This window comes from Calonectris borealis, chromosome 3 (assembly GCF_964195595.1).
Source record: "Calonectris borealis chromosome 3, bCalBor7.hap1.2, whole genome shotgun sequence".
NCBI lineage: Eukaryota > Metazoa > Chordata > Aves > Procellariiformes > Procellariidae > Calonectris > Calonectris borealis.
The window spans coordinates 22,991,130-23,017,025 of NC_134314.1; the positions used below are offsets into that span (position 1 = coordinate 22,991,130).

Below are 25,896 nucleotides of genomic sequence, written 5' to 3' on the forward strand. Positions count from 1 at the left end.
CATTGGCGTGCTGCCCCTAGGCTCTCCTCTAGTGAGCCTGGTTTTATCCCCTTCCCCCTTCGAACCTAGTTTAAAGCCCTCTCGATGAGCCTTGTTGCTTTGCTGTGAAAATCCTAACTATGGAACTGTTCTTTTTGCTCCATGTTCCTTTTCCCATGAGCTATATTTTAACTGTATTAGGATTCTGGATCAAAAGCTTTTGTTTATTAGCTTGAAGAACATTGTATCAGGAACCAGGTATAAACAATCAGAGGAGTTATATATCACAAGGTCAACTAAATTCTCCCCCTCACCTCCCACTTCAATGGGAGTTTGGGCAGGCCCTAATTTATAAGTAATGGTATAGACTCACTACAAATGAAGGTGTTTTTAGCTTAAGAAATTACTCCATAGTCATGCTTATTTAGCACATCTTCATCATAGAGCCAATAAACAGCCTGTTACGTATTTCGAAAGGACAATTAGTTCCCAATGCTATCAAATATCATTTCATAGAATAAGCTTAATGCTTTATCAGCCTTTTGAAAAAGTGCCTCTCATTATTGACTATGCAAAACAAGTACTAGAAGTACTGATCTAGAAAAACAAAATGGATATCAAACAAATGGAACTGCAACAAATTGAGATTTCCAGGCAATCTTCTGTCACAGTAATGGGATGCAATATAGGACAACAGCCACACAATCCTTCAAAAGCAAATTATACCACAGACATATGCAAGAAAGCTCTGTAGCCAACCTGTTACTAGCCATCCTTGTTATTGGATGCAGTGCCTTTTTTTTTTAATTAAAAAAACCCAAACAAACCCCTCTCCCCCCCTCCCCCCCAGTAACACAGACTTCTAGAGTAATGTGTGTTGGAAAGGACTTTCGGAGGTCATTAGCCTAAACTCCATTAAAATTTGACCCAATTATATCAAGTTTTCTAGTACACTGTTCAGTTTTCAGCTCCTCCAAGGATGGAGATACCAAAACTCTCTCTGGGCAGCCCATTCTCCAATGTTTGATCATCGCCAAGGTGGAATTCCCTCCCCCATCTAGTTGGAATTACTCTTGCCACAACTTGTTTGTTGCCCCTTCTCCTGTTGCTGAGCACCTCCAAAAAGCGCACGGCTCAGTCTTCTCTATACTCCTCCTTCCTGTTTAGTAGTTGAAGTAATGAGATTTCCTCTTAACCTTCTTTTCTTACGACTGAACAAACTCAATTCTCGCAGTCTCTCCTCATACGTAACGTCATCTGGCTCTCTGGCCATTACGGTGCCCTCCGTTGGACTCACTCTACTTTGTCACTACCTTTCTTGTATGAAGGAGCCCACTGGTCACGGTACTGCCAGTATGGACTCACAAATGCTGCTCCAGCGTGGTCTCACAAAAGGAACGATTGTTTCCTTCAAACTGCTGGTTACATTGCTAATACAGCACAATATGTCGTCAGCTGCCTTTGTGGCAAGGATGCAATGCTGACTCATGTTCAACTGGGTATCCACCAGAACCCCTAGGTCCTTTTCAGTGGAGCTGCTTCCAACCAGGTTACCCCCAGCCTGTATTGTTGGTTATTGCATGTCAGACACAGGACTCTGCATTCCAGTATTAATCCCCAAAGTGCACCACTGGCACATGGCCATCTATCAAACTTTGTACTGCTGATCACCAACCTTTGACCCTGGCAGTCTATCTATCTGACCATTCACTTACCCAGTTGATATTTCACCTTCTTGGCTATAAGACTACGGGAGACTATGTTGAAGGCCCTCCTAAAAAAAATAAAGAACATGCACTGTGCCCTCCCTATCTATAAGCCAGTCATGTCATCATACAAGGCAACCGGGTTGCACAACCTGCCTTTGGTAAATCAAGACTTACTGTTCCTAATTCCCTTTTTATCCTTCACATGCTTGGAAAGAGCTTCCAGAAGGATTTACTCCGTAACATGCTCACAGTTTTCCAGACGTTCCTTCTTGCCCTTCTTGAAAATGGGTATGATGTTTGCCTTTTCCAGTCACTGAGGAACCTCCCAATTGCGGTAACTACTCAAAAAGGATAGAAACCAGCCTCACAATGACATCAGACAGCATCCCTGCGGGCACACCATCTTGTCTCACTGACATGCAATTGCACAACTTGCTTGACTACTCCCCAGCTATTGTCATCTACTGTGAATAATGCTTCTCTCCCATAGACTTTATCATTAGGCTCAGGGGCCTGGGAGGCCCGAGGACAAACCTTACCAGTAAAAACAGGCAAAAAAAGGCTCCAAGTACCTCAGCCTTTTCCTTGTCTTCTATCACTAGTCCCTTGCCCATTGAGCAGTGGGCCCACATTTTCTTTAGCCTTCCAGTTGTTGCCCCGTCCTTCTTGTTTCTTCTCACATCCCTCATGAGTTTCAACTCCAGCTGAGCTTTGGCCTTCCTAACTCCATCCCAGCATACTCAGGCAACATCTCTATATGTCTCCTGGGTAGCTAATACCTGCTTTCATCTCCTCCCTATTTCCTTTTTGTGTTGTAAGGGCTCAGAGCTACCTCTTAGGAGCTTCGCTGCCTGCACTTTTGGGCAGCTCTCTAATGTCACACAGCTGTTGATCCAGACTCTTGTGAAGAACGAGCTGCTTATTAAAGACCTGTAAGAAGCCCCCTCAGCAGGGGCTCCCCTCACATCACTCAGGAGCTGCTTTTAAGCTGAGGCTTTTAAGCAGCTCCCAGCCTGAGCCAGACTGCAGCCATGACTGTGCCTGGGCACATACCCCAATTGATACACACCCTGACTCACAAACTTTGCATACTGGCTTGACCTCAGACCTGCCTTGTCACTATTGACTTGCCTGGTGTCACCAGACTGTTGGCTGAACCTGGTTACTGTTACCGGACACGCTCTGCTCTCCTTTTTCAGGTACTGTGGGACTGCTTCCACAGTGATGACACAGCTCCTGTGCCTGCCTTGTCCCAGCTAGCCTTCCCTCACCTTCCCCTTGCTACTCCCTGACACACCTGAGCTCAGTTAGGCATCCTGCCACACTTGCTCACTTTTCTGCATGTCAAAATGAGCCATTCTTGTGCTTTGAGAAGGTTACTCTTGAAGATCAGCCAGCTCTCGAGCGCTCCTTTGCAATTCAGACCAGTCTTCCATTCAAGCAGATCCTACCAAGCAGAGCCCTGACCAAGACAAACATCTGTTCTTCTGTAGTACAGGGTTCTAATCCTACTACTCATTTTGTTCACTTCTTTCAGGACTTTATAGTCTCCTGCCCCAATCCACAATCAGTTCTTCCTTGTTTGTGAGTAACAGGTCTAGCTGAGCACCTCCCCTAGAGAAAGCTTTTTATACTCTCAGGAAACATGCCTTTTTATTTCAAGTCAGTTTAACAACCTCTTTCAGTTATGACAAAATTTGGTTTTAGATGAGTTCCAACACAAAGCAATTCACAATTCTTCTATACTTAGGCAGAGCCTTTCACCCACAAGTAATACCACAGCTATCTCATTTTGCAATTCCTTCATCTTTTGGCATAGCATCCACATTCTACAACCCATTTGAAAAAGGTCTTTTACTTACCTGTCAAAATATTCACGTGCCATTTCCATTACACACACAAAATAATGCTCTTTAGCAGGGTACTAACATAGTGCCTGAATTGATATTTGCCTTCTGTTAGGTTTACGTTCCCCATGGGGTTTCTGTTGCAACATGAGGGCACGAGGAAGTGCTGGATCATGTATTCCCACCAATCTTTGAGTGTATCTCTAATAGCTGAGCAGAGCTGTACCAGTATAAGTAATTTTCTCACTGCTCAACAGACACTCTCACTGCTCACCAAAGACAGTTATAGCTTACACTGAAGTTTCTATTAGCTACTGTTAAACGCTGCGTTCACGCATATACACCAAGACTATTTCTTGGCTTTCACGGGACTTAAGCACTGACCTCAAGTGTTCTAGATATTAAGCACCACTATAGCACTTGTATTCAAATTTGTCTGTTGGTATCAATAGATGAAAAAAGTAGATACTATACTGCTCTCAAGTAAAGTAACTATATTTAAAAGCATATTATCAGAAAAAGGACCATGCAGTCTCACCTTGAAATGATTTGCAGGGTGTATCTGTTGATGTGCTAGCATCTGCTGCTGAAGTCTGAACATTATCCAAATTCTTTTCTTTGGATTTTGAGCCCAGATTTCTGAGAACCGCCTCCTCTTCTCTACTTGAAGTATGCACAAGAGAAGATGATGAAGTTTCAGCATAGAGTCGTTTCAGTACTTTCCCTATGAACACTGTGAGGTAAGAAAACTTTTTTAAACAGAAAGAAATGCAGTGTTTTAAAGGTATTTTAACACTAAAAAACAACAGCTAATTAGTACAAGATAGTTTGCCCCATATTCCATCCAGGTCTGTCTTCAGTAGTCCCTGCCTCTCACAGGTAAAGCTGAAAATAATATACTGAAGTCCTAAACTTGAGTCAGAAAAGCAGCTTTAAAACCCCAGAATTCACTAGCAAGGTTACATTTAAAGTCTTCAATTTGACTACATTTTGGCAAAAATTAATACAGTACATTTACAGACTAAAAACACATTAATTTTTTAGATATCTTTTAAAACAAGTATCTTCCTACACAAGTGTTATAAAGGCTGCTCAAAATGCAGGCCTCTTCTGGCACAGAAGCATTGCAATTGAATCACTCATTAAAATCGGTAAGCTACAACTATTTAATCACATAGAAAAACTAGAAGTAGACAGCAGCAGAAACACATGGTAACACAATTATTTCTACAAAATTAGCAGTATTCTTATACGCCTCTTCCTCTTATGGGCCCCCTTCTGACGACACTGGCAATCTGCTACTAGCTACTCAAATGCAAGCATCATTTGATTAAAGAAAAGAAATATATGCAAATAATCTACTCCTCAACAAAACTATCATCTTTATATGGATGCATGCATATTTCGATCACTTGAAATCACATATTATATAAAAATATGAAGTAATACTAAGAAATTTTTTATCTATTGCAAAACAACATCCCCAGTTTCATGAATTCTACATGGTCAAGCAGATATTGTGGGATGGGAGGAGGAGGAAAAAAGAGAGATTTAGAGAAAAACATGTTGTTATCTAAACTCCAATTTTAAATTTAATATACAGTGTATGGACACTACACAAGCAACCTGGTGCAGATTCCTAACAAAATATTTCTGCCAAGAGAAAAGGACTTACGCTGTTATAAGAAGAATGGCTCCTACCGCAGCTTAACAGAAGAACATACTATCATCATGTAACTCTCTTCAATAAATTACTTACCTGCACAACTGAAAAAAAATCACCTTCATCGAGGTGGGAAATCCTTGAACTACCAGTCCTTGATAGACAAACTTTATCTTCACATGTACCTTGGCGATATGCTTCATGTAAATGACTAACTACAGGGGAGAATGTCTTATTAGACTTTTTTTGAGCTCTTACTAGTTTATACATGATCACTTACTCTTTGCTTGTGCCCAATCTCTTGAATAATCGGGGACCTTATAAAAGGCCTATAACAAGATGTAAGCCTGAAGAGATACTTGTGCAGAAAGCTTTACTTATGAAGCCCGAATTCTAGTTTTTCTACACTTATCCATCATTCAGTGACATGAAAAAACCTGTGACAAGCTGCCAGTGATGTCCCCATCAAGTAAGCACAATCCATTTTGCAAGTTATGGGTTAAGACTACCATTCCCAGAAAGACAGACATCAACAAGTGACTGTATATTTTCTTTTCATAAGGTTCCCTTGCCAGGATATTCTACAGCTAGAAAGATAAAATCCACAGTTACTCTCCTCAGAGGACAACTAGAGAAAGTAGACAGAAATAAGCACTGTAATAAGACAAAGTTAACTGCCCTTTGCAGATCTCTGACTCTAAAGCAAGTTATCTAAGAGGTTTATCCTGGATCCTTTCCCTCAGTACTGCTAATAACACTGCAGCATTTTAATGAACTCCAGTAGAGCCGTTACTAAATGTCATGGTTTAACCCCAGTGGGCAGCTAAGCCCCACACAGCCACTTGCTCACTCCCCCTGCAGTTGGATGGGGGAGAGAATCGGAAGAGCAAAAGTGAGAAAACTCGTGGGTTGAGATAAAGACAGTTTAATAAGTAAAGCAAAAGCCGTGCATGCAAGCAAAGCAAAACAAGGAATTCAGTCACTACTTCCCATCAGCAGGCAGGTGTTCAGCCATCTCCAGGAAAGCAGGAGGATGCATAACGGTGACTTGGGAGGACAAACACCATCACTCCGAATGCCCCTCCCCCCTCCTTTTTCTTCCCCCAGCTTTATATGCTGAGCATGATGTCATATGGTATGGAATATCTCTTTGGTCAGTTGGGGTCAGCTGTCCCAGCCGTGTCCCCTCCCAACTTCTTGTGCACCCCCAGCCTACTCGCTACTGGGGTGTGTGAGAAACAGAAGGCCTTGATCTGTGCAAGCACTGCTCAGCAATAACCAAGACACTGGTGTGTTATCAACACTGTTTTCAGCACAAATCCAAAAAACATAGCACCACAGGAGCTGTTATGAAGAAAACTAGCACAGCCAAAACCAGTACACAAAACTAACATTCAAGCACTTGTATTGAGGAAGTATTCTTCCAAAACAAATGATCATTGAGATACTGATGAATCTATATATGGAAATACATTTTCTCCAAATCTGCTGAGGAGAGCCAGCCTCCTCATAGCTACAGTGGATTTCATGCTCCCCATCTTGAAATCTGATTTCTCTAGTCATCTGTTCAGTTACCCCCCCAAAAAAAAATGACTTCACTCTTTTTCTTTCCTTTTTAAAATAGAAGGACTATACTCATACACACATTAGTATTGCTTCAGAAAGCAATACGAGACCAGTTTTGATGCATTCATTCCTTCTCATTCATACAGGGCTCTCCCCATCTCTAATACCTATGCTTGAGAAAGCAAGCTGAAACAATGCCTGCCTTGGGAGGGTATGAATACTGAGGAAAGTATTCTTTCACAAAAATCTCTCTTGCTTAGAAAGAAATATCTAGATCAGTAGCAGTGATAGATTTACTTCAGCAAAGATGTGGGTTAACTGCCAACACCAAAGCAGTATCCAATGTTACAGGCTGGAGTTTTCAGCAGACACAGGAAGAAGCAGCTGGGTGCAGAGAGGGAGAGTTCTTTATTGCGCACAAAGCTTTCACACCTGTGTCAGTGCATCTCAGCACTGCAAAGTTGTCTCTTAAGATGACCAGTAATACCCAATAACCACAACAGAATGGAAATGAGCAGCGATGACACCTAGGCATGACTAGGTCCCTGTTTGGAACATGATGTAGTTCAAGCCTTCTGAAGACAGCAGGAAGCAATGTATCCCAGCAGTACACCTTCCTTGGGAGAATGAAGAAGGTGGTATCGCTAGAGAGCAGCTGAAAAAACTGACTATTTAGTCTGAACTATTTAGAATCCTAAGTATAGTCTAGCCTGAAGAAAAAAAAAAAAATCTGCCTGCAGCCCAAAACTTTTTGAACAAGTTTGTCCTGCGTATGAATGAACAAGGAAATTAGGCTCTGAGGAATATCTATCCTGCCATACTCAGCAGCTTTACATGCTCCAAAGAAGCACTCTGCTTTGCAGTTAAGAGTCTCAGAGCTGAGCTACCAAAATGTTTTTCAGATGACAGAGGATGCTCTTTCCTTAGGGTTTTATTGTTGCAATTACTTAAAAAAAGATATCCTGTGATATCCATGAGCATTGGCTTAACCACAGGAGGTTGGTCTTGCCTGATGCTACAGATGCCTGATGCTGCAGCTTTTCTCCCCTATTCAAAACTCTCCCTAGCCTGATGTCTTTGGTACTATGCAGTATCAGAGATCAGTCCATCTGGTAAGAACTGCTCAAATCCTTAAAAGTAACTATCTCTAACAGGAGGTTAGCAATAAAGAAAATGCAAGGAAAACTATCTACTAACAGAGACATATCTAACCTATCAGAATTCCAAAATGGAATAAGACTTGCTCTCACCATACCCATAGCATAGCCAAGTACATATGGTTATTTGTTGCTGTTGTTTTCCAGTCAACATAACTGATGGAGGACCTGTACAGATTCATATGGTCTTCTAATAGACCGATCTGGGAACACTTTTCCACTTTTTGTAGCTGACTAATGTCCCTACACAAGCATATACAATTTTGAGATGTGTTTTTAAAAAGACCTCAAGAAAAGACAAGGGAGACCACAGAAAGATGAGGGATACACTATTTGGAGTCAGAACTAATAAAAATTGCCAAATTTACATACAGCGTTAATGCACAAGGTACAAGGGAGTAAATTTAATATATTCTACTGGGTATGTTTTTGAGGACATTCTTGAAAATTGTATTCACACATTACAAAACCTGGTGTTCTGGTCTGGAAGAGAAAGAATAGTTTGAGGGGAATTATCTCTGGAACTGAGCCTGTAATTGAACAGGAAAGAAATGCGAACAGCAATAACAAGCCAATTACAAGGAAAAAAGGGGAAACCTTGTTTCACAGACTACTTCAAATATATCTCTCCTCTTAGAACAAAGCAGTCTCCGGAACTAACAGATGAGAAATTGAAAGCAAGAGAGGAAAGCAGATAAGCTAAAAAGGTTTAGGGGCCAGGAATGGCAGTGATGTGGATGCAGCTGAAAGCAACACAGAATGTTTGTTAGCATTAGCTCTGCATTGCTTTCAACTGTCCTTATTTCCCTACAAAATCTAGGACAGCAGATAGTTATCCAATAGGGTATAGACCAGGCAAGAATCAATGAAAAGGAAGACTTCAGTTCACCCAATCCACGGTAAGTCTTTAAAAACTACCACAGTAGCTTATCACGGCTCTGTTTCTCTGAGGTATAATTGATAGCTCATTACTCCCAACCTACTGAAGACTAAAGATGCTTTCTGAGTTCTATAGGGAATGTATTCTGTAATGTGAAGAAAAATTTCCCCATAGCTATACATTACTGAAGGAAGACATAGCTCTGAACACCTGGCCACACAGTGACAGCTGGAGGAAGCTCTAAGTCTCTAGGTTAGATGAGCATGGCCCAGGGACTGCCGTATTTTGGCATTCTGTGTTCTCATAGCAGACTTAGTTGCCATTTTAGTTCCGAGTAGTGTGTAGAAATATTTTTCCATTGCTGATGTCTCCAGAGTTAAAACAGAAGCACAAATAGAACTAGGAAGAAGTGCTTGCCACATTTTGTGTGCTCTTTCACCTCCAGGAATCTGACAGGACTTTAACACTACAATGGATAGATTCTTTATGCTGCAAGATGTACAGTGTTGAAAACAAGGCACTGAAGGTGAGTAAAGGTGAGAGAAGCATTAAACTTTTTATAATCATCAACTAAAGATGACTTTGTGTTCTGAATCTACCTGGATTTGCCAGACATCAGACTGTATGTGTGCACACATGTGGTGGTGAGGACAAGAGTTGTGCACGCCACACCAGTTTTGTGGAATAGATTGATCACAGTTCAAGATTATACAAAGGAAACTTCACAACGTTAGAGCTAGACATATGGCCAAAAGGAAGTACTGCACGGTAATAATATTAACAGAAATACCTGGCCCAAATCCTAAAGGTTTAAAGAGAGTCTTCACTCTTTTGCTCTAGGGGAAGACCAGGCTACACTGACACTGCCTCTGTTAACAAGGTTATAAAAATTAAAGAGAGAAATGAAACCTTACGTACTTTTTCCCCCCCAGGTGTGGGGAGGCTCCACACTTAGGGGGACAAGCAAACATTCCTCAGGGGAGATTACTAAGCTGGAGGTGACTACAGATGAAAACCTGCATGTTTAATCAATAATGAGAAGACTGAGCCACCACTGTAATGGAGGTCACATACAATGACAACGTGATGCAGGACCCTACTGGGCCAAGTATTTTTTAATCTGAGACAGGAAAATGAACTACATTGATATATGAATCTAGAAAGATCTCACTGAAAACCTTGTACAGCCTTAAGTCTGCTGTGTACAAACCAGATGAACTCAAACCTGAGCAGACACAGAGAAAAATTTTTACAATAACCAACAAGACATAGAAGAACAAGGAAAGCTTGGGCTGTTTAGCATAAGCAAACAAATACCAAAAAAATTTTAAGCAAGTAGTGAGAAGCATTATGTAGCTCAAGGATAAGATTGCATTAGATCATGCCACAAAAATATTAGATACTAATGATGAATGAGAATTGCCAATCTCAATGCACTGATGAGCATCTAGAAGTATTGCAACATTCTTCTAGTAAACTAACAGGAGAAAATAAAACAGTGTAGTTAGAGAAGTCTCTTACATTGAGCTCTAACTCCTATGAACACTACAGGGCTAACTGCAAACAGAAAGTACTTGAACCAAATGCACTGAAGACTGCTTTTAATACTATCTTCTTCATAGATCACTCCAGGGTTCCTTACATTTGGTTACTGACATGTACACAAACTAAGCCAGAGATCAGATATACGTGAACATACTGGATCTTTTTATTTGTTAAAAGGAAGTAGACAAAATTTATCTTAGTTATTACAAAGGTCACCAGGGAAAGAAAAATTTTCCTAACATAACAGTGGAAAAGTTTTTCCAACATAATGGTGGAAAAGCTTTCCTAACATAATAGTAGATCTATTACACAAAACAGATTTTGGATTCATTACATGTATGATAGATTTAGACCACTGTATGATAAATTTAGACCAACAAGAAGTCTAAAACAGGTCTCTGAAGCTAAAGCTAGCAAAAAGGAGTCATCACATGTCAAAAAATACCAGCTAAGTTGCCTTTCATTAGGTACACTAATAGTGTACAAGACAGACATTCATAAAGAAAGAATAAGTTACTAGCTATACCCACTGCATGGCTGCTGCTTTTTTAAAGGGGTAAAAACTACATAACATCTTAGTGCAGTAACCAAGATCCTGAACTTTGCTTAGTACTTCAGCAGTACCTAAGGCACAGTCAAGTTTAAGGGCAGAACATAAAAATGCATATACACAACTCATTTAGAGCATTAGGATGAGATTTTGCTCAGCTTCCTCACTGACATCAAGTTTTTCCACTTAAAGAAAAGGAAGTGTAGTTTGGCATATATTAGTGGCAAATAACACAGATTAAAAAGCCAAGAGTGGAAGCTTTTAATCTGTAGAGCCACTGTACATTCAAAACATAACTATATTTAAACACATGAACTTTCCTCACAGCATTATTAAGAGCCTACGCCATTTTACAGTGAAGTACGTGGCTTCTGTGTACTTCTACAGCTTCAAAAAACAATGTGGTCTTGTGTCTGAAATGTAGAGAGCTGTAAACACAAGATGAAGAGAGCAGTTGATGTATTTCTGCATAGAAAAGAATATTTCAGTTGGAAGGGACCTACAACGATCATCCAGTCCAACTGCCTGCAAGTTTTCAGTAGAAAACTTCAGTTCTAACAGACATAAAAATGTGAAAAGCTTACATACTCTAGTCCTGTCTTCCAAGTAAGTTTTCTATTTAGATTTCAAAAGTGATACAAATCCACTTTCCAGCTGAAAACATACAACACTATCAAAATACCCAGCCTGTAATTGAAAGCACTGAATGTTCCTACCATGCAATGAGCTGAAGCAACACCAGAAGACGTATCTTTGCAGGAATTCCTCAGTGACGAAAAAGACCCAGTATTTTCAGAAATGAGAACAAGCTGCCATAGGTACCGAACTAGTTCCATGGCTAATTCTTGACAACTCATGTGTGGTTACAGTGAAGTACAAATACATCAGAAAACTGAAAAAGCACCAGGTCTCTACAGTTTGACATAAAATCAACAGAGCAAAATATAATCCCAAGAAATAGAGTGCAGAACACACACTGGCTAGTGATACAAATTGTGAACATCCAGGATCTTTCTACCACAATTTTGTGAGAAGAGTAAAAAACCTCCTTTAAATAAATGTATTGTTTGGCATCTATGTATTAAATTGACACACTGTAAGTTTCTTATGTACATAAGCAGACTACCCACAAACACACACGTGCTAACACTGGAATAGCACTGCAGATTTATAAAGTTTCTCCTGGGGTTGACAGCATGACTTAAAACTTAGTTAAGACTACAAACTGTACAGAAGAGGTCCTTCAGTCTGCTGTCTCAGTGGAGGCAGGAGATGGAGATCCATGTGGCAGCAAAGACTCAAGCGTTATGAACGTGTTAGAAACCACGGAAGTGCCTAAGAATGGTCACGTAGGAATTGGGGGTTCTTCCTCCAAAAAGGTGGTGGGATCAACAGCCCAACTGAAGTACATCTACACCAATGCATACAGCATGGGCAACAAACAGGAGGAGCTGGAAGCCATTGCGCAGCTGGAAAACTATGATATAGTTGCCATCACGGAAACATGGTGGGACGACTCACACAACTGGAGTGCTGCAATGGATGGCTATAAACTCTTCAGAAGGGATAGGCAAAGAAGGAGAGGCAGTGGGGTAGCCCTGTATGTTAGGGAGTGTTTTGGTTGTCTAGAGGTTGACAGTGGTGATGATAGGGTTGAGTGTTTATGGGTAAGAATCAGGGGGAACAACAAGGCAGATATGGTGGGAGTCTGTTACAGACCACCCAGCCAGGTTGAAGAGGCAGATGAAATATTCTATAAGCAGCTGGGAGAAGTCTCACAATCGCTAGCCCTTGTTCTCATGGGGGACTTCAACTTACCAGATGTCTGCTGGAAATACAGTACAGTGGAGAGGAAACAGTCGAGGAGGTTCCTGGAGCGTGTGGAAGATAACTTCCTGACACAGCTGGTGAGGGAGCCAACTAGGGAAGGCATCCCCTGGACCTGTTATTTGTGAACAGAGAAGGACTTGTGGGTGATGTGACGGCTGGAGGCCATCTTGGGCATAGCGACCACGAAATCATAGAGTTTTCGATTCTCAAAGAAGTAAGGAGGGGGGTCAGCAGAACTGCTACCTTGTTCTTCCGGAGGGCAGACTTTGGCCTGTTAAGGAGCCTTGGGAGGCAGTCCTGAAGGGCAAAGGAGTCCAGGAAGGCTGGACATTCTTCAAGAAGGAAATCTTAAAGGTGCAGGAGCAGGCTGTCCCCATGTGCCGAAAGACGAGCTGGCCGGAAAGACGACCGGCCTGGCTAAACAGAGAGCTTTGGCTGGAACTCAAGAGAAAACAGGAGAGTTTATGACCTTTGGAAGAAGGGGTAGGCAACTCAGGAGGACTACAAGGATGTCATGAGGTTATGCAGGGAGAAAATTAGAAGGGCCAAAACCCAACTAGAACTTAATCTGCCTACTGCCATAAAAGACAATAAAAATGTTTCTATAAATGCATTAGCAACAAAAGGAGGGTGAAGGACAATCTCCATCCTTTATTGGATGTGGGGAGAAACATAGTGGCAAAGGGTGAGGAAAAGGCTCAGGTGCCTAATGCCTTCTTTGCCTCAGGTCTTTAATAGTAAGACCAGTTGTTCTCTGGGTACCCAGCCCCCTAGCCTGGAAGACAGGGACAGGAGCAGAATGAAGCCCTCATAACCCAAGGGGAAAGGGTTAGCCACCTGCTACACCACTTAGACACACACAAGTCTATGGGGCCAGATACGATCCACTCAAGGGTGTTGAGGGAGCTGGCAGAAGTGCTCACCAAGCCACTTTCAATCCTTTAGCAGCAGTCCTGGCTAACTGGAGAGGTCCCAGTTGACTGGAGGTTAGCAAATGTGATGCCCATCTACAAAACGGGCCGGAAGGAGGATCTGGGGAACTATAGGGCTGTCAGTCTGACCTCAGTGCCAGGAAACATTATGGAGCAAGACCACCTTGAGTGCCATCACGTGGCACTTACAGGACAACCAGGTGGTCAGGCCCAGTCAGCATGGGTTTATGAAAGGCAGGTCCTGCTTGACTAACCTGATCTCCTTCAATGACAAGGTGACCCCCTTAGTGGATGAGGGAAAGGCTGTGGATGTGGTCTACCTAGACTTTAGCAAAGCCTTTGAAACCTCTTCCCACAGCATTCTCCTGAAGAAACTGGCTGCTCATGGCTTGGACGTGCGTACTCTTTGCTGAGTAAAAAACTGGCTGGACGGCCGGGCCCAGAGAGTTGTGGTGAATGGAGTTAAATCCAGTTGGTGGCCGGTCACGAGCGGTGTTCCCCAGGGCTCAGTTTTGGGGCCGGTCCTGTTCAATATCTTTATCAATGATCTGGACAAAGGGATCGAGTGCTCCCTCAGTAAGTTTGCAGACGACACCAAGCTGGGCGGGAGTGTTGATCTGCTGGAGGGTAGGAAGGCTCTGCAGAGGGACCTGGACAGGCTGGATCGATGGGCTGAGGCCAACTGTATGAGGTTCAACAAGGCCAAGTGCCGGGTCCTGCACTTGGGTCACAACAACCCCATGCAATGCTACAGGCTTGGACAAGAGGGGCTGGAAAGCTGCCTGGTAGGAAAGAACCTGGGGGGGTTGGTCAACAGCAGCTGAATATGAGCCAGCAGTGTGCCCAGGTGGCCAAGAAGGCCAATGACATCCTGGCCTGTATCAGAAATAGTGTGGCCAGCAGGAGTAGGGAGGTGATCGTGCCCCTGTACTCGGCACTGGTGGGGCCTCACCTCAAATACTGTGTTCAGTTTTGGGCCCTTCACTACAAGGAAGACATTGAGGTGCTGGAGCGTGTCCAGAGAAGGGCAAGGAAGCTGGTGAAGGGCCTGGAGAACAAACCCTATGAGGAGCAGCTGAGGGAACTGGGGTTGTTTAGTCTGGAGAAGAGGAGGCTGAGGGGAGACCTCATCGCGCTCTACAACTACCTGAAAAGAGGTTGTAGCGAGGTGGGCGTCAGTCTCTTCTGCCAAGCAACAAGCGATAGGACAAGAGAAAATGTCCTCAAAGTGCGCCAGGGGAGATTTAGATTGGATATTAGGAACAATTTCTTCACCGAAAGGGTTGTCAAGCATTGGAACAGGCTGCCCAGGGAAGTGGTTGAGTCGCCATCCCTGGAGGTATTTAAAAGGCATGTAGATGTGGTGCTTAGGGATGTGGTTGAACGGTGGACTTGTCATGCTAGGTTTATGGTTGGACTTGATGATCTTTAAGGGTCTTTTCCAACCTAAACGATTCTATGATTCTATGGTTCTAAAAGCATGCTGAATAACTAAGCAAATACGACATCAGAAGTGTTCTTGTCCAGCTGAGTATAGGAGGCGACGGTTTCCTCCTAACCATTTCTGTGGACAATGCTTGCCACATACTTTTGGCTACTTGCCATACATACTGTAAGCACCCCCCACCACATTTCTCAATTGGTTGCCTTCTGCCTACTCAAATGCAAATTGGGCAGCAAGAATAAAATAAGTGGCATCAAGAGCGCTGAACACATTAGAACTCTGTGAAGCTTGCAAGTTGCCCTACTTGGTCTCTCTCTCCCACAAACGGAAGAGTTTTCCCAAAAAAGGAAGAGTCAGGAATTTCTTCTGAAACCATCCCATGTGTAAGATGTGTTAACATGTTATTTCTGCTAAAGCAGAAGAAAAGATAGTACAGCAGAATAGAAGAGGATGGAAAGAGCAGACAGAATGATAATCCACATGCAGAACATATGGACAAGGCTTCATTAAAATGTTCAGTTCATCTCTGTTAGTGCAGAATTACTCTCTGATATAAAAAGGATTTAAATCCTTGAAGTCTCTTTTAGTATTTAAGTATCAGCTCTCCTACGAAGGCCATGACTTTACACAATGGTCATAAAAATCACAGAACCATTAAGGTTGGAAGGGACCTCTAGATATCATCTAGTCTAATCTTAATGCTCAGAGTAGGATCAACTAGAGCAGATTGCTTAGGGCCTTGCCTAGTTGGGTATAACAACCCCATTGCCTGGATAATCTCCTCTTCTCTAATCATGGCTGGAAAGTCAACTCTTGACCGGAGATGCTCAAGGGGACCCCTTGAAAAAGAGTGGCTCTTGAAAAAGAGATACCTGGATTTCATTAGGACGCAAAGCAACAGGGTATAAAAGCACTTTAATTTTAAGAGACTGCTACACACAGAAAATGTTAGCCAGACTGCCATTCTTACCAGCTAGCAAGTGGAAGACATTGGCTAGGAGTTACTATCCATTCCCTTTAACCATTCCCCACAAAGCTTACTTGCATGGAGTTTCATGTTTTCTGGATTCTTTCTGAAGGAGTTGCTCAACTGGCCAAACTGATCAACAAAGGTCTTCACTCTGTATTTGTTTGGCCTAACACACAGTGATTCTTCGATCATGGCTCCGTAAGTCTCAAAAAGACAAAGGCACCTAGTTTATATTTCAGACACTAAGGGCAAAATTCAGTTTGCAGTTATGATGCCTAATGGTAGACACATGCAAGGCATCATACTCCTTTTACACATTAGACACCCCTGCAGAGACCTAGTGTGTACAAGACACCAATTCTGCTGACCAGTCACTTGGTCTCCAAGATGTATTCAGTACAGATGATACTGCAATGAGTACAAGCCCCCGTTATAGTCAATGGAAACCAATACACAGGACCTCTGAGAACAGTCAAATTTATTAATCTTGACCCGAATTTCACAATACAACAAAAGCCACACATGCATCACTCCCAGACAAAAACAAGATCTCCAATCATCAACCCCTGCAGCCAAAACCCCACAAGCGAAACAAAAAGGACACAGCTGAAAGCTCAAAGACCCCAGACCATTGCTAGAAATGGCAGAGACCAGAGGCTTGGATTAAGTCAAGACAGACACACACAGGTTCTAGCCCTGAGGGCAATGACTAGCTATTTAAACATTAACTTCAAAAATCACTTAGCTGCAGAGAAGATTCCCAGACTTGGGATATCAGTTCAGTCTACCAACAGATTAAAATCAAACAAAGAGGAAAGGGAGGAATTAACTAGAACAAAACTTTCCACAGCAGCTGAACAGGGTATCCTTTTCCCACCCCCCCTCATTCTTATAGGACTTTCCCATTTCCAAAAATGTTCAAGCTGCACAGAGATATGAAGAAAAGAAGAATGCAGTGACATGCAATTATATCCTGTATAGCCTGATGGTTCAGATCATCATAAGGGTGTACGTTATATTTAAGAAGAGATGCTCTTGTTCAAGGCAGGAGGAAGAAAAGGAAAATGTAATTTTCCTGCTACCAGCAAGGTCAGCTTTGCCAAAAGTGACATACTTCCATTCCATCATAGATAGAGTGTGTGCAAACCAAAGCAAAGCACTGTCATGATAATAACAAAACTGATCTTTTCAAAGTGGTGGTGGGGAAAAGTGTGAAATATGCAGAATCCTAGCTGTGGTCGAGGTACAGTTTTATGTACATAGAAATGGGAAGCCTCCAATTTTACAGTATTTTGCTTTGTGTTCACAGTCTGCAAGCAGTTGAAGCTATGGTAACAGGCTCTTACAAGAGTAGCTGAAGGACAAAACAAGATAAAAGTATGGACTGAAAGATCTGCTGCAGCAAATTCAGGTTGAAGCTGACTATCTCTTAAAAGAGGCACTTGTAGACAAACACAGAAGCTAACATCTTACAGGATCTTGTGTTTGGTCAGAGAAGACGCCATTCTGCAGATCATCTACAACATCTTCAGTTTTCATACTTCAGAGTTAACTGCATCTATCTATAAATTTATAGTCCTTGTTTCCAAACAGCACTGTTACTCTCTGAAATTCTTTCTTGAGGAAGACACCAAGTAATTTTTCAGCTTCAAATTTCAGGGTGGAATTCACCTGCACCTTAAGGCCAGAAAAAGCACTAGGCTATCTTGTCTGAATGACTGGAAGAACTAATTTTACACACCTACCCACACTGAGACCAACAACTTGTGTCTGAATACTTTTAATATATTTCAAAAGACTCTGGAGGCCTTCAAGAACTGCAGGAACTAAATAGTTCACATTAGTTTTTTTCCAGAGCTTAATCACCTTTGGCATAAAACACACACCATGTTTGTTACTCACATTTGAAAAGCTCGAGGTTTTTTGACCTTGGTCCTTTTTCTGCCTCTCCTTACTATATTAAGCAATCCTACATTACAGTAATTTGTTTCCTATGAAGATCTCCCCACAGGTTAGAAACCTTGATTCTGAAGAAGAGTCTTTTGGTCTGGAGGGTACAGTCTCTCAGCCTCATATCCCTTACTTTTAACTATCTGCCTTCGCAAAGAAAGTGCTTTTTTGAACAAAGGCTGTTCACCCCATTTCCCCCCCCAAGCTACTACCACCTTGGTCAGCAGATGTCAAGGAGGGTGGATTGCTTGGTTTTGGGATTTTTGGAACTACAAAACTCTGGAATTAAGACTCAGTAGGAACACCATGGTGAAATGCTGATATCACAACCTCATTATTTTTAACTTGACTAGCTCCTTACACAATCTTTTAGTTGTACTAGCCTCATAAAACTTGAATGACAACTTCAAGGGACAAATTTGTACAGTTTTAAACAGAATGTCAACACGTAATGCGGGAATGGGCCTTTTTCCCGGTTTTACAATTGATCTCATTGACATTCCATATAACATAGATCGGTTTACTTTTAACTGCTAAAGCTATTATTATATATTTAGTGGGATAAAGGAGAACCCGCATGTAGTGTTTGGGAATCAAATAACAGAAGGATTTATTTGTATTCAAGCTCACATGAATTCTGTGCTTGAACTACTAGGTATCAGCTGTCTGCATCTCAGCATGGTTGTTAACCAAAACATCACAGAGCGCTGCACAAGAAGCTCAGATCCTGCCATTTTAAATCTAGCGTGTAATAGTAACTTCGCGATATCAAGGTTCATCTTAAGACCTCTGACATTACTCTCACTGAAACAGCATCTACTAGTGTTCTACATCCCATTAGACATTAAAAGCAGATGCTAATTGCCTAGATTTTACTCCCATCTTATTCTTTATTACAGTTCAAGAACCACATAGTGTAAAAAACTCCAGTTTTGTGCTCTAATATAGCAGTCCATAAAACATGGCTCCATTTATCTTTTCACGTAGCACTAATTTTTATAATATACGAAATGTTATCTGAAATTCAGTAATATACCATTCTCCTATTTTTGAGGCAACCTTTGAACAAGAGCAGCTTATTTAAGTATATAGCACATGTCAGTAGGGTAGAAAGAAAGGAAAGAAAAAAAAAATATAGTGATTACATACCCCACATTTATGTATTCACCTAAATTAAGGAATGAGTCACAATGGGAGAGTGATTTACCACTCAAAGATTGACCTGTGTGCATCCAGGCCAACACAGCTCATAGCAATTGCAGATACAAAACAGTAAGTTACTCTCTACAAAAAGTAGACATTTGTTTTCTCTTCTTAGCTTAGATGAAACTGATCCAGCTTCAGCCAGCATGATCTGTGTCACACTGCAGTTTCAAATCAGTAAGACTGGTGTTACATTTGTCAGCAAATTCTGTATGACTCTGTAGTTCAAAAAGAATCTAACTAATAGATCGTGCCACGCTGTCTCAACAAAGGCTTTAGAGATCTCTCAGTAGGCCACCTTAATTGCAAATGCAAGCTCCTAGACATCTAATAAACTTGACATGACACAGATGATAAGAAGCTACATAACCAATACCATGAGAACGTCAGGATTTTGTTCCAGCTGTTCATAAAAACACTGAATGCCTTGTAGTGAAACCTTGTAAGACGTGTACTCCCTACTACAGTCCTGGGAAAACACAGCAGCTTCACCATTATTTCAGTTTGTGCACACTATACATCTTTCTAAGTATCTTTCACAATACCTAACAATACATTTCTCGTACTGCACCATTATTGATCTTACTTGGCACAATCAAACAGACCTCACTCAAAACATCTAAAGATATCTCACCCACCCTTACTGAAGAAGCTCAACTTTTCTGAATATTATTATTATTAATAATAAGAATTCTAGCTCATCAAAGTTGGGCCAACTGTAAACCATAGTTGTAAGAGACTTCTTTTTTCCCCCCTCTCTCTTCTGAGACAGACTTTGGGGGGAAGGAAAAAAAAGAAAAGGCTGTGCACTTATAACATCACTGGTCACCAAGACCAGTCCCCTGCCAGCACAGGTGTAAACTTTCTAAATTTCAGTAAGTTTAAACCTTACTTCAACCTAAAGAACTCTTATCCGGATGCAAACAGCATATGACTTGAAGTGAACATCAAACTATACCACATGTGTGGGCTAAAGTTAAATGTTATGGTAGATGCTGGGGGTAACATGGGAAACAGACAAATAGTACTATAATGGCCTAAAGCACTGCCATAAGAATAGCTGAAAACAGTAAAAAAAGTCATTCAGAGTTCAGATTACTGAAGAGAAAAAAAATCTAGAAATTTTAAAGAGACAGCTTGCTCCCTCTGCTCATATGAAACTCAAATGAAGCTCAATATACTAGTATTTACAAAACAAACCGTGAAACTGGCAGGGGTAATGTCACTGAGAATAGGCAAGAGTTCAACAAGACTGTGTATCATTTAAGTTTTATTTAAAAGGAATCTTCATAAGTTCATATTATATAAAATATAAATACAATTGAATGTCTACATAGCCTGCTTCAGGGAGTAAATACATCACATTTTGCTGTGACTTCAGTATTTGATTGTAACATAATATCCAGCAATTTCTGCAAGCATCCCCACATATACATATAAAAGAAATCAATATCATACCAAATATCCCATAATTACAAAGTACTGGAAGTTTCAATGAGAGAGAATTTTTCTTTTCTTTCTAGTCTAATTTAAGCCGTTGAAATGCTAACTTCTAGAGAACAGTTTTCAACCTTTTGAACTAAAGACAACTGAAAACATAAGAAACCACATATTGCCTGCTGGAAATAATCTGTGCTGGTTTTGGCTGGGATAGAGTTAATTTTCTTCATGGTAGCTAGTATGGGGCTGTGTTTTGGATTTGTGCTGAAAACAGTACTGATCATACAGGGATGTTTTCATTATTGCTGAGCAGTGCTTACACAGAGTCAAGGCCTTTTCTTCTTCTCACCCCACCCCACCAGCGAGTAGGCTGGGGGTGCACAAGAAGCTGGGAGGGGACACAGCTGGGACAGCTGACCCCAACTGACCAAAGGGATATTCCATACCATATGATGTCATGCTCAGCATATAAAGCTGGGGAAAGAAGAAGGAAGGGGGGGACGTTCTGAGTGATGGTGTTTGTCTTCCCAAGTCACCATTACACGTGATGGAGCCCTGCTTTCCTGGAGATGGCTGAACACCTGCCTGCTGATGGGAAGTAGTGACTGAATTCCTTGTTTTGCTCTGCTTGCATGTGCGGCTTTTGCTTTACCTATTAAACTGTCTTTATCTCAACCCACAAGTTTTCTCACTTTTAGTCTTCCGATTCTCTCCCCCATCCGACTGCAGGGGGAGTGAGCGAGCAGCTGTGTGCAGCTTAGTTGCCAGCTGAGGTTAAACCATGACACAATCTTAACTTTTTATGGATTGCTCCGAGATAGCCTATAGGTTCCAGAAATCTACTAATAACAAGCTCAAAACCAGTGTTGAGTGAAAAGCATCACATATTGATTGTTTAAAAAGGTAAAATAACCCCACACCACACACCAAAATGGCACACATCCTCCCCCACATATCACTTTTATTAAACAACACAAACACATATACCTGTTCCTAAAAACATCCTAGTATGTTTAAACAGAGTCCTATCTATCTCTTGTGGACCGTCCTATCTATCTCTTGTGGACCATCCTATCTCACTGCAAAGTAGATTAGAAATTATACTTTGGAGCAATTCTTAAAAATTCCAAAACCAACCCCCAAAGAAAAAAAACACCCCCACAAACACAGAACTCTGAAGACCACATTATGTCAGGCTCTACATATTCAGCTATCTGTGAGCATGAGTTACCCTCACAGACTTTCTAAATACAAAGCCATTTGATCTATGATTTCCTTCTTCTTTTGTCACCATGTTGGCCTTTCTCCTTGGCTAGATTTCTCATCCAGGCACAAGGTTGAAGTCAGCAACAAAAAAAGGCCTAAGATTCCTCCCCTCCCCCAAAAGGTTTTAATGGCAGAGTCAATTACACTTGCTCTAGTGCAACTTCTACATTTAATCACAAAACCCCAGATATTCCTGATTTATTCAACTACAATCCAAATAAAATTTAGATCTTGGTAAGCTGTAATAAATCTTAGGTCACTGAAAGCCAGGGGAGGGGGCAAGATACCTCTCCCAGAGCAAAAGAAAGTAGTATCAGGCATCAAACTCCATTTCTAATTAATATTTCCCTTACTGATAAACATATATTGATGAAAGAAAAGACATCCACTGTAAAAAATATGTTTATACTTTTTTTTTCCCAGAAAAAGTCTCAAAGTTTTTCCCAAAAGTTATGTTGAGTTTAAAAAACAAAAATAAATAAATAAATAATAAAAAAATCAAGACCTGTAAGAAGCAAGGTTGTTCTTAAACAATTAGAAAAAAGGAAAAACACTGGTGTGTTTTTCTGCAAGAATTAAGCTATTTTATAGCTGATATGTCCATTTAAAAAAAAAAACCAACAAACCAACAAAACCCTAAAACTAAGGAACTGCAATCTCATGTCAATCCCTATTACAACTATGAGCTTCCTGCCCCAAGCCCAAGTCATTTGACTCATCACAAAGAGATGAAAACAGCACTCCTCCATGCAATACTTTCCCTGTTTAAAACCTTTTGTTACTGTTGCTACTGATGACTACCAATTGGCCGCATTTGATTTTCAGTTTAGTCTCTCAAATGTGAAGTCTTCTGTAGTACCACTAGATCATCCTTTGTACGGCATACTAACTTTTGTATCACTTCTTATTAGCAGTTAAGGTCAGTAATGTATACTACACCTACACCAATATCTTAACGCTACCCTTTAGAAACTGGAACGCCACTCTATAACCCTTTATGATAGTGTTACCTTGGGGCTGCACGAACTTTCAAGAATGATGACTACAGCTTTTAAGATGCAATTGATGATGCTTAACAGCTATGAATTATGAATCCAGCTGTCCCAGAGAGGATAGTCATCCTGTCAGTAATACATATAATGACAACTACTAGTACCTCTAAGCCCTGTTACGAATCATTGGTACATGAGCAACTGAAAAACAAAAAGACCCACAAAACTCAAAAAACCTGCACTTTCTCAGTTACACCTGCCCCACCCTTTCCTGGCAAAGTGAATTTCACTTACCTGCACTGCTGGCTTACTGTCTTTCAGTTGTTTAGATTCTGTTCATTAAGAATTAGACCCACAACCTACAACCTGTTGACCATCCCATTTATTCTGTATTATGGCCTAGTTCAATACAAAATAAAAGAGCTTCAGTGTTCACTTGTAATGCAGACAAAAGTCTACCTTCAGCATCTTCAACCTACTCCTATACACAGAAGTAAAAACAACCTTAAAAGAGAAGCACCTAAACCTTCTTTTTCAGCTCTTTTCTGAGACACCTGTCTTTTTTAAAATGTATACAGTTTTACACAACAGAAAGTCAACAGTTTCCATATACGTTATCAGCTGCAGAGGCTGATCAGATGAGGTTATAAACTCTTTCAATCTTGTTATTTCATCCCCAGTGACCACGTGGCATCCCATCATCCTTTTATTCCTCGCTGTATTTTCTTCCCAATCTCAAGTCATCACTCCTTAGAGTGGATGAAGAAAACTTGAGTGATTTCTAACTACACAGTAAAGATGGTCACTCAGCACAATCATTTTAACTTTCTCTTCCCCCCCACAGAAACAAACGGTTCTTTATTTGACCTTTCGTTTTAAACAATTTGAGTGCTTTGGAATTTGTTTCTCCCACTCTCAGCTCAAGAGTCACGCGTTTATTTACAGGGGAATGAACTCACTCTTCCCAACTCTCTAACGTTCTCCCAGAAGACATCAGTTTGTAATTCTCTGCCTTTCCTCAAAGGAACTCACAGTAGAAGCAAAACTGTTACTCCATCAGCCTTCTTCATTTCTCGCAATGAAGCTGCATCTAAAACACAGAGCACACTACTCTGTTTTTATTCTTCCTTCAAAACTATCACTAGTTGCAGTCAGCCGCCAAATAGCTTAAACACTAACCCTTGCTGTTCAGCCTCACTCTCACGTTGTTATCCTCGCAGGAAGGATTTGAGTTTCAGGATGCTGGAACTGTTTGAAAACTCAAGAGCCAGCCACAAAGTCACTACAGCAGGCAAGCATTCAGCTCTCTTATAGCTCAGCCCTACTCAACCACCCTTAAGAACAAGATATCACTTAAAGAACACCTGTACTTTTATTATTGCACTCTTCCTGTGCAAGGCCACATCTTATAAAACATAAAGGCAAACCAAATGGACTGGTTATGCTTGGATTGGGGGAGGCATTTTTTTTTCTTTGCAAGCACAGTACCGTGGTTATTTCAGAATCATGCTAACTCGCTTTAAATAAGCCAGGCTGTGTGGCCACTAACAAGCACACGTGTATACGCACACTGAGAAAAAAGGTGTTCATCTTAAAATACTTTGTGATTAAAGTAATTTTATTTACTCCAGCCCCCAGTCAGGAATATCGCCTGCGAGCCAGAGGGGTACAGGACAGGAGCTCCGAGAAGGGCTCGGACCACGAGGCCGCGCTGCTGCCGCCCGGACGGCCGTGCCTCTGCCCACCCTGCTCGCCCACCACCTCGCGCTTCCCCCGCTCCTCCTCAGGGTCCCTCCCGCGGGGAGCCATCCCCCAAGACGGCCCCAGGCCGCCCGCCTCCCCCGCTGCCGGGCTCCCCTCCCCGCCCACCCCGGCTTTCCACCGCCCTCACCAGCGGGGAAGGGCGCCGCGGCGAGGGAGACGCGAGCCGCACGGTACGCCCGGACAGAAACGCGCCTCAGACGAGGGCAGCCGCGCCTGGGCCCGTTAACGGCCGTCCCCCCAGCCTTCCCTGTCCCCAGCCCCAAGGAGCGGGCACGGCAGCAGTGACGCCCCCGCTCGATGCCCCCTCGCCCGGCGCGGCGCGGCGCGGCGCGGCGCGGCCCTGCCTTGCCTTGCCTTACCTTCCCTCCTGCTCAGGGCCATGGCCCCAGGCGCACGGGCGGCCCCCTCCAAGGAGCCCAACCTGCCCCGCGCCGCCGGCAGCTCCGCGCTCGCCCTCCTTCCTGCTCGCCGCCGCGCCTGTCCGTCACGGGATTGGAGGCGCGCCATTGGCGGAGGCGGGGGCGGGGGCGTGCCCGCGCCGCCGGCTGGGTGCCGCGCGGCCCCGCCCCGCTCGCCCGCCCGCCCGCCCGCCGTGGCCGGCACGGTGCCCGCGGGCTCCGGCAGGGGGAGCGCGGCTGCGCAGAGCCGGCAGGCGCCGCCGCCGCGCGCGCGGGAGCGAGGGCGGGGGTGCGCGCGGGGAGGGGGGGCGGCGCGCGGCGGGCGGCCCCGGCGGCGCGCGGGGAGCGGGCGGCGGCGGCGCCCCGGCGGGGTGAGTGGCGCCGGGGGGATGCTGGGCGCGCGGCGCGGCTCCCGCTGCCGGCCGGGCGTCTCCTTCTCCTGACCGGCAGCCCCGCGCGCAGCCCGCACCCGCCGCGTTAATAATGCACTAGAATGTCAGCGCTGAAAAAGGTAGGGAGGGGAGGGAGGGAGGGGAGGGGAGGGGAGGGGAGGGGGCCGCCGTCGGGGCGGCGGGCGCGCCGCTCGCGGGGTGCCCCCGCCCAGGCAGCGGAGGAAACGGGGGTGCCGGTGCCGCGGGACCGCCGCCGTCGGGGACGGGTGCCCGGGCAGCGGGGCGAGGGCGCGCCAGCCGCGCCGTCGGTTGTGGTGTCCTCCCCCATCATCCGCGCCTCCCGGCGCCGCGCTGGCCGCGGCGGGGTCTCCCCTCGGCACAGCCCGGGCAGGACGGTTGCGCGGCGGGGTGCCCTGTGC

General features: G+C 43.2%; 1 protein-coding gene across 3 annotated transcripts in view; it reads right to left on the minus strand.

Annotated features, from left to right (window-relative positions):
* Nucleotides 1–25,192, minus strand: part of ERICH1 (glutamate rich 1) — an 83,520-nt gene extending 58,328 nt beyond the window's left edge. Inside the window, exons 1-3 of one of the 3 annotated variants that reach the window (XM_075145179.1) lie at nt 25,047–25,138; nt 23,883–24,013; nt 4,074–4,268 (exon numbers count right to left, since the gene is read on the minus strand). In XM_075145179.1, the coding sequence (XP_075001280.1) occupies nt 4,074–4,268; nt 23,883 (196 nt within the window). In that variant the 5' untranslated portion in view covers nt 23,884–24,013; nt 25,047–25,138. Of the gene's footprint in view, nt 1–4,073; nt 4,269–23,882; nt 24,014–25,046 lie in introns of all 3 variants that reach the window. The other 2 variants (XR_012672898.1, XM_075145178.1) reach the window with 2 other exon arrangements.
* Nucleotides 25,193–25,896: the final 704 nt, after the last annotated feature.